The sequence below is a fragment of the Medicago sativa genome, chromosome 7 (assembly GCF_051527215.1).
Source record: "Medicago sativa cultivar Bolivia chromosome 7, Bolivia_mono, whole genome shotgun sequence".
In the NCBI taxonomy this organism is placed as follows: domain Eukaryota; kingdom Viridiplantae; phylum Streptophyta; class Magnoliopsida; order Fabales; family Fabaceae; genus Medicago; species Medicago sativa.
In genome coordinates, this window is record NC_140755.1 from 57,253,501 (window position 1) to 57,262,996 (window position 9,496).

The 9,496-nt window shown below is 32.0% G+C and overlaps 1 protein-coding gene and 1 long non-coding RNA gene across 2 annotated transcripts; both read left to right on the top strand.

Moving 5' to 3' along the window:
- Nucleotides 1-1,424: 1,424 nt before the first annotated feature.
- Nucleotides 1,425-5,278, top strand: LOC146907033 (uncharacterized). Its single transcript, XR_015018761.1, has 3 exons — nt 1,425-3,257; nt 3,403-3,664; nt 4,900-5,278. It is a non-coding gene; the product is annotated as an uncharacterized LOC146907033 (long non-coding RNA).
- A 282-nt stretch (nt 5,279-5,560) lies between these two features.
- Nucleotides 5,561-8,839, top strand: LOC146907034 (deacetoxyvindoline 4-hydroxylase-like). The gene is made up of 3 exons (XM_085725916.1): nt 5,561-7,693; nt 7,964-8,285; nt 8,368-8,839. Exons 1-3 carry the CDS (start codon nt 7,194-7,196, stop codon nt 8,626-8,628), a joined length of 1,083 nt encoding a protein of 360 aa, XP_085582042.1. The 5' UTR covers nt 5,561-7,193; the 3' UTR covers nt 8,629-8,839.
- The last annotated feature ends 657 nt before the right edge of the window (nt 8,840-9,496 follow it).

Sequence of the window (9,496 nt, forward strand, 5' to 3'; positions counted from 1 at the left end):
AAGAGTTTTTTTTTTTTTTGTCATGCAAGCTAATTTTTTTTCCTATGTATTTAAGTGGAGTGAGTAGGTTTTTAATCCAGCGGATGCACCAAATGAAATTGAACCAAAATTAGATAAGTGCGAAAAACACACAAAATGTCTCAAAAAAGAAAATAACTAAAGAATAAACAATACCAATTGTTAATAGGTATTATGTGTTGTTCAAAATCTCTTCAATATTCATTCGAATGTGGTAAAATATGGAATTAATAATAAAATATTATTGTGACAAAAATAAAGATAGTACTTGATTTTATACCTTTTAATCAACTAAGATATCTCCAAATTGTTTGTCTCGATGAGTTTTTGAGTTATGAGTGAGTTCACAAACAAATGAAACGAATTTTCAAATTCCACATAATTTTTTCAACCAAGATATTAACAATAGAGATAGTAAGCATGTTGTCAATGGAGGTAATAGACATAAATTTTTGAGAGAGAACGTGTAAAGTTAAGTAGAATAAGAATAAAAGTGTTATTTATAATGTTAAGGGAAATAGGTTTATGATAAGGGTTCTTTTTTAAAATGTGTTGCTATTTTAATCCATTATTTATTTTAATAATTTTTATTTTAAATTAATAAAATGATGATTTTTAGTGGGTAACGTGGCTACTTTTTCATAATTAATTTTTATGTTTTTATTTAATTAATATAATGATGCTTTGAAGGGAAAATTTGGAGAGAAAAATGGGAAAATTTGGAGGGAAATTCTTAAATTAGAAGAAACATGTATTATGTATAATTAGTAACGTGAGAGGCAATTTATAAGTTAACTATTAATTAATAGTTGAATTCATTAAAAAGAGAGTTGTGGAGGGATATGTGGGTAGTATCTTTTTCATTGTTTAATTTAATTAATAGAATGATGGTTATTTCCCATTTTAATTATTAATTAATAGGTGAATTAGTAGAAATAGAGTTGTAGAGGGAAACATGGTAGTGAGTTTTTTCTTTTCATTATTTAGTTAATTAACATGGGTTGTGGAGGGAAATTTTGGAGGGAAATTATAGGATTATAGTTATAAATAATGATGATGATGATGTCATGATGATACCAGTAAAGTAAATTCGCCGGAATTTTTCCAAAATTTTAGGTACAGTAGAATTGAAGGAAGGAACTTAACTTGAGTTTGTCATATGACATGACACAAGTTACAAACAATTCCCAATAAATTGTTCGTACAGTTACCCTATTATAGTTTAGTTTTATTTATCAATTGAAGAGATCTCTACTCTTGAATTCATTTATCCCTTTTTTGATTTCTAATACTTTCATTTCTATTTTTTTCCCACTCCCTTAGCAATCAATTTCTACATACTACAAAATTTGCTTCCATGGATCATCACCCAACATAAATGCATCTAGAGTGATTGTTATGTCACACTCAAATAACCTAAATTCTAGACTAATCAACCTAACATTCCGTAATTTAATTTCACATAACCAAATCTTAACCTTAGATGATTTAGAGGAGAGATTAAACATTGGAACAAGACCTATAACAATGAAAATTTTGGAATAAATAGTTGGAATTTCTCCTCACTTTCACCACCATCCATTCCAGCCACAAATTCTCACTATTTATTCCAAAATTGTTATTGTTATACCTAACAACATGCAAATGGATAATCGATTCTAAGGAGGTTTAGGGTTTCAAGAAATTAATGGAGGAAAAGGGCTAAAAGCAAATGAGGGCTTGAAGATTTTGCATCATCATCATAGAATCAAGAGATGGATCTCCCCTTTCCTCATTCCTCATGCTTGAATTTAGTTTTCGCTAATTTTGGGGTTATGTTGTGACCTTGTAATTAGGTTCATGTTTGCATGCATAATACTTACTTCTAGGAATTCGCCTAAAAGATGTTTGAATTTGTTTTGTTGTTGAATGTTAAACTTTTATTGTGAATTTATGTTAAATGTTGATGGGCTGAATGTGTGAGAGAAAATTAGACAAGAAAAGAGAGTGTAGTTCTGCAAACCCGTATTTGAATTCGTTAGAATTTTGCTCATAACTTTTACCCTATACTATACATCATTTTTAAATCATTCTGGTTTTGTTAGAAACTAGACTTAATTCCTTTCAGTTTCGTTAGAATTGACTGAATATCGGTAGTTTAAAATATGTTACACTACCTCCTTGTCTATTTCAATAAACTGAACCAATTGGATGTCTATCTTGGAAAATATAAATTATATTTATAATTTAGACATTATAAACTTTAAAAAGAGCGGTCGTTTATTTTAATTGACGAATTTGATGTCTCACTCTTGAAAAACTGGATTTTGAACTGTTTAGGAATTTGATTAAAATGATCGTTGGGTGAATGATTAGGAATTGTTATTGTAATAATGTCAAGGTTGACGTGGAGGATGCTAAGTAACTATACTTAGTATGAAGTTGAAGCCTTATTTGCATATTATAAATTAGTGTAATTAGGAATGGTATATGAATGAATTTGTTATGTGATTGACTGATTATGATATGCCTTGAGTACGAATAGTCCTTATGTATACTATATGATTATAAATATATGCACAAGTAAAATATGTTAATAAGTGAGAGTAGCAGGGTCCTTCCTATCTAGTTGGTCTCTTTGCCCTGCGCAAAGTTCTCGATGAAAATGTATTATAAATAAAAATAAATATATGTTCATGAAGGGAAATTGAGAACAATCACTTGTGGGAGCTAATAGTCTCTATACTTGCCAAATTAGAGATTTCGTTTATATAAATCCTTACCAGCCTAGTCTAGGTTCTCAGATTTCTCACTTTTGAGGACCTAAAAGGATAACTGAAATTGCCAGTATTCTAATAATAAAAGTATGTGAAATAAAAGAATATGCATTGACATTTAAATATTGATTAAACTATTTTAAATAATGAATATGCAGTCTCAGCTACATGGATCAAATTACGACATAATGCTCTATCATAAACCATTATGGCAAGGTTTTATGTTTTATCCCGCTATGAGAAACTCACCGAGATAAATATATTTCACGCCTTCTTTGTTGAATTTTTTTCCAGGTTGTTGAGGTATAAGCTTGTTGTTCAAATAATTCTTGAAGTCAGATCACAGTCAAAGTTATGCCTAAGTGTTTGTTTAAGTTATCCATTGAAGTTATGTAGCATTTTTAAAAGCCAGATATCATTTTGGTTATGCCACCTCCCTGCCTCAACGCTTCCCCTTTTATTCTCACCATTGCCACCATCACAGTAAGTTGTGTTTTCCCTTCTCATTTTTTTTTAATCAATAATAATAGCTTAAGTTTTTTATGTTACGAGTCTAGTTTTTCTTTGGATCATATTTGATTTATCTTTACATACCACATCTTTATGTTTTGTTTTGTTTTATTAACAGACTGGCACGGACATGGATGGGGCAACATGGATTAGAAAAGAAGAAAATTGGGTGGATACAGATTTTTTTCCGCAATGCCTTTCATTACACCTAAGAACTTGCCATATTTTTAGCTTCTTGCTAGCAAAGTATATTTTGAAGACTGCAAGAGTTTTACAAACCATGACAATCTGAAACGGTGGACAACCCAAAATAACAAGACAATTATCCTGGTGCCCAAGGGCCTCTGCAACGTATAAACTTAAAGTTGACCGTGATCCGTGTAAGTAGTAGATACTCTATCTTTCATGTCATTTCATTTGCGTCTACCATTCAACTGCTAGATTCGGTGGTTTGAACTAGAAGAACTTTGGTGGTCATTAACTTGGTCTCGGTGCACAAGTCTAAGGAAAGCGATCCTTAAATGATCTAGTTCTAGTACTTGCTTACCTAATTTTATTTTTACGTGTTTATGACTCCATATTCACATGATCCATTTTTAAGAGTTGTATGCTAAATTCTGATTTGACGCATAACCATTGGGTATGAGGGTGCAATTGAAACTTAGCGAACATGGACAAAAAATAAACAAGTAGTTGTATTTTTAAAGAAATCCTTATTTCTCAGTCTTTTGATAGTGTGTTTTGACTGTCACATTCAAAAGCACTTAGGGTCCTAAATGTTCTTTTTGAACACTTGATTTATTTGAGTGAACATGAAGGGGTCATTTGATCCATATAGTTGAACCTGACTGATAGAATAAGACTTTTGCTATTAGTGTTATGCTCTGATTGTAGCAGTTTACACAAGACATCAATTAATGCTACGCAAGCATTCTGTAAGATATTTGAGCACCAGTAAAGGCATTGTGGGAAAGTGCTGTGGTAATCGACATTGTATTTACGGAGACAAGCATGCTGTTATTTGTGCTAGGTTCAGTTTCAGTCTCAATTTTATTCGTAATTTGTCATATTTGTCTTTCTTGTTTACTAGTTATATTATATCAATGACCATGGAAAATAACCATGGAAAATACAAAGGAAAAAGATTGGGATGAAAACTGAAACCTAATTCAGATCCGAGTTAGATAGTTTCGATTAGTATGGATTTTATCGTAATTTAATCAAGTAGATAGTTTGAATCTCTTCTCACTTTGAATCATTTTCCTATTAACCTTGCCAACATCTTGTTATCCTATATGTTACCAAGCGTCCAAAATTAAAACATTTGGCTATTACTCAACTATACATATGCTTAATTTTGGCTGTTGCTATTTTTGAATACCATATGTTTTTATGCTGTAATGTTGTGCATGTATGATACTGATTTTGTTACAGATCTGGCTCTAATGTTTTTCGAAGGTATAAAAATTGTGGTCGCATGTTAGTTTGAAATGTTCCCAGATACTCTATCTTCCATTATTTGCCTAAGATGTACAAGCCTTTTTTTCCTTCTTAATATACCTAATAAATTTCTATTATGATTTTTATTTATTTTTCTATTGATTTCTGATAACAGGTTGAAAAATGATGACCAAGTGCTGTAAATTTCTCAGTGAAAACTGATTTCATCTAGGTTTTTAACTCATTGGAAGGAAACCAATATAGGTTGATTGATTTTGGACATGGTAAGTATATGCACTTTATGAAGATGCCATGATAATCACTTGCAAGCAGGCAGGACAAGAGTAACTGTGGGTTGTAAGCTACTAATATTTTTAAAAAATGCATGATCCGAGTGGTTGTGGAAATGAACTCCAGATAAATCATGTAACTTCAAGTCTGTTGAAATCATCTTGTTTGAGCAATATTTTTCATGCTTGTTGAAATTAAAGTGATGCTGCACATATTTTGAAGTAAATGGTATATGGAATGGAGATGCTATGGTCTTTTATATATGCATATGAATAGATATAGTGTACATTATCTACTTAAAATTGATGACTTCACTCGAAATTTTTTAATGAATTGAAAATAAAACCAAGTTTGCTTACTCTCTCATTAAATTACTACAAAAGAAGGTAGTATTTCATGGTTATTGGTGGCCATCGAGCTCTCGGTACTTCTGACGGCCATTTGCCTCCTGAAAATACTTAAAAAAATTCGACGTTGACCCTTACAAATGCACAACAATCAATTTGACTATGAATGTTATACAGGGTCAATACCCTCAACATGATGTCTTTGGCCCTCATGTAAGTTTGAAATTATTTCCTTACTTATCCACTATGAATCTCAAATTAGTCTTTAAATGTTTTAAAAATTTACTTATGAATCCTTTTTTTTTTTTTTTTTTTACTTTGGTAATTGGTCTCTATTAATTTGCATAAAATACACATTAATCCTTATAAATTTTCAAAATTTATAAATTGGTCTCTATAAGTTAGTTCTTGTAAATTTCAAAATTTGCAAAATTGCTTCTAAATTTTGTTACGTTGAATAATTTAATTACTTTATCAAAATAAAGAGAATTCATTTGAATCATTTAAATTACTTTATCAAAATAAAGAGTTTATTGTTATGTAGATGGACAATGTGTCAAAAGATTATTAGTTTTGATCAACTTGGATGTTTCCTTCCATTTTCTAATTGAATGAATGAAGATGATTTTTTGTCAAAAATTAACACTCCTTCAAATGTATATAGGCTTTGGTTTAATGATCACATGGGGAAATAGGACCACTATAGCTAAACATCGAATTTGAAATAATCCAAGTCTTGATATATATGGCAATAGGTACATTCAAACATTTATTTTGGGAACCAAAGTACATTCAAACATTTATTTTGGGAACCAAAAGTGGTATAGACTAAACAAGAAATCTTAGTAAGAAATGGGAGATAAAGGAATCAAATGGTGAGTTTTTTTTTTTTTTTTTTTGAAGAAGCTAAATTAGCCCATCAAAATCAAATGGTGAGTTACCAAAAGAAATAAAATGGTCTATAATAACTTACAAGTCCACACATTGTGATAACTTTGGTGGTCAATGTTGTAAATTGGTCTCTATAATTAGTTCTTATAAATTTCAAAATTTGCAAAATTGCTTCTAAATTTTGTAACATTGAATAATTTAATCACTTTATCAAAATACAGAGAATTCATTTGAATCATTTAAATTACTATATCAAAATAAAGAGAATTCATTTGAAACATTTAAATACCTTTATCAAAATAAAGTGTTCATTAGTTATGTAGATGGCAAATGCATGTCTCAAAAGATTATTAGTTTTGATCAACTTGCATGTTTCCTTCCATTTTCTAATTGAATGATGAAGATGCTTTTTTGTCAAAAATTAACACTCCTTCAAACGCGTAGGCTTTGGTTTAATGATCACAAAGGGAAATATGACCACCATAGCTAAACATCAAATTTGAAATAATCCAAGTCTTGATATATATGGCACTAGGTGATAACTGTATAGCATATATGCTAGCAAATTTAATGGAACATTGCTCATTCAAAAATATAATGGTATAGACTGAACTAGAAATGTAAGCAAGAAATGGCCATAAAGGAATCAAATGGTGAATTACCAAAAGAAAATAGGTTGTGTAACTACAGAAATGTGCTAGGGACCATTTTCTAAAATTGCAGAAACAGCTAAAATAGGAAGACAAATAGGTTGCTTGCAGTGTAAGGCTGAACTGGGGAGTGCTGAAAAATCACTGTTTTCTTGTTACATTGGTTCCATTATTTTTCTTTTCACTTCTATATAAACCACCTCACTTTGCTTCTTCTAAGTCACCCTTCTTCTAAGTTCTAAATAACAGCAAAAAAGCACAAAACACTTAAGCACAAAATACTACTCAACATGGCAGCAAAAACAGTTAGTGCTGAAACTATTGCTTTTGACAACTCAAAAGCAGGAGTGAAGGGCTTGCTAGAGTCTGGAATAACTAATGTTCCTAGTATGTTCCACACCGGCAAGCTGGACCTTGGCGAAAACTCGTCTAGTGGCTCTGACTTGTGTTTCCCTACAATAGACCTCAATGACATTCACACTGATCCAACTCGGCGATTGGAAGTCATTGGCCAGATTCAAAGAGCCTGCAATGAGTGGGGATTTTTCCAAGTGATTAATCATGAAATCCCCACCTATGTCTTGGATGAAATGATCGAAGGAATTCGTTCATTTCACGAACAAGAAGCTTCTGCGAGAAGAGTGTACTACAATAGAGATTTTAAGAAAAATGTAAGGTATTACTCAAATGCAACCCTTTTCAGTGGCCAACCTGCAAATTGGAGAGATACAATTGCATATTCTGCTGCTCCAGTTCCCTTCAGACCAGAGGATCTACCTCCCATATGCAGGTAGTTTTAAGATGTCTGTTAGATGCCTTAGTCATTTTAAAATGTCTGTTATATGCCTTAGAAGTTTTTAAATTGTCTTGTAGTTTTATGACACTTCTTATATGCCTTAGTAGTTTTTAAAAATGTCATGTTTATATCCATGACCATACTTTGTTATATGCCTTAGTAGTTTATCATCCTAAGCTTCTGTTTGTAACAACAAGAGTGCCTTCCCGTTTGTGAATTTTCGAATCAACTGAAGTTTTTTCAATACTTATTGTTTAATTGCAGGGATATAATGATACAATATTCTCAGAAAGTTAAGGACATGGGATTGAAAATATTTGAGCTGTTGTCGGAGGCACTAGGGCTGGAGCCTTCGTACTTGAAGGATTTGAAATGTGCTGAAGGAGTGTACATTCAAGGACACTATTATCCTTCCTGCCCCGAGCCTGAATTGACCATGGGAACAAGCAAGCATACGGACAGCAACTTCATGACATTGCTTCTCCAGGACCAACTTGGTGGTCTTCAAGTTCTGCATGAGGGTGCCTGGGTTGATGTTCCTCCAGTACGCGGAGCATTCGTTGTCAATGTCGGAGACCTTCTACAGGTAAAATACATATCATTTTGTGATTTCATATGCATTGAAATTTTGTGACAAGTCTCATCTGTTTTTTTTAATCATTTTGCAGCTTATCACTAACGATAAGTTCGTTAGTGTATACCACCGAGTCCTAGCGAAAAAAATTGGCCCAAGAATTTCTGTCGCAACCTTCTTCGTGAATTCACCTGACACAGTTGAAGGTGCATCAAAGCTTTATGGCCCTATTAAGGAACTTCTGTCAGAGGAAAACCCACCAATATACAAAGATATTACCATTCTAGAATTTTTGACACACTTCTTCACAAAAGGTCTTGATGGCAAGTCTTCCTTGGAGCCCTTCAAGTTATGAATAACAAGGAATGCAGATTTTAGTTGGTTTAGTTTTCAAAATTTAATAACAAGGAATGTATTTATGAATAATGGCTTGTATGCCTCTGTTATATTTGATGCATTCTGTTATTTAATTCCAAAACTCAGTTTATAAAAAAAAAAAAAAAAAAACTGAAACAGAAGGAAAATGCTTATTAGATCTTGCTTATAAAATAATTATATTGAATCCATTTATCTTGTGTATACTTCCATTTATCTTGTGTTCCAAGTTTGAGGTTAATCTGATGTGGATAAAGAAAAGAAAAAACATATTGTTTGTGCGAGAGAGAAATATCAGTATTATGTTAAAAAAGAAATGTATTGAAGTCATGAGAAGTAATATAGGAATGGTTGGCATTCTGAATACACATTGTAGAATGTTATAATGATATAGACCCTAAAGTAATGGGGAAGATGTTTGGTTCTTGTAGATGTTCTGGATGATTTTCTGATATGAGATCAGCGGAGTTGTTTATCAAGGTAAAAAAGAAGTAGTAATTAGACCAGCTTATACAAGCTGAGAAGGTTTGAAAAATGTCAAAGAAACACCTTCGTGGTCGTTTATTGTTACAAAAGGGCGATAATCCGGTTACGGCTCCGGAGTTATAAAAGAAATTGGTCTCCATCTGGAAAAGATATTCACATGTGGAAACTAATCTCATTAGGAAAAGGGTTCTATGAGTTTCAGTCCTTTTCTGTTCAGGACATGAGAAAAGTCTGGTCTATTGGCACATTCAACCTCAAACCTAAGGTTTTCGTCTCATCAAATGGTCACTGAATTTTAGTCCGCATAGTCAAACAAATGCGCAAGTCTAGATAGGTTTGATTGAACTCCCTCAAGAATACTG

Coding starts and splice junctions, on each gene's coding strand:
- LOC146907034 (XM_085725916.1), top strand. CDS start 7,194: ATGGCAGCAAAAACAGTTAGTGCTGAAACTATTGCTTTTGACAACTCA. Junction 7,694..7,963: donor GATCTACCTCCCATATGCAG/GTAGTTTTAAGA, acceptor GTTTAATTGCAG/GGATATAATGATACAATATT. Junction 8,286..8,367: donor ATGTCGGAGACCTTCTACAG/GTAAAATACATA, acceptor ATCATTTTGCAG/CTTATCACTAACGATAAGTT.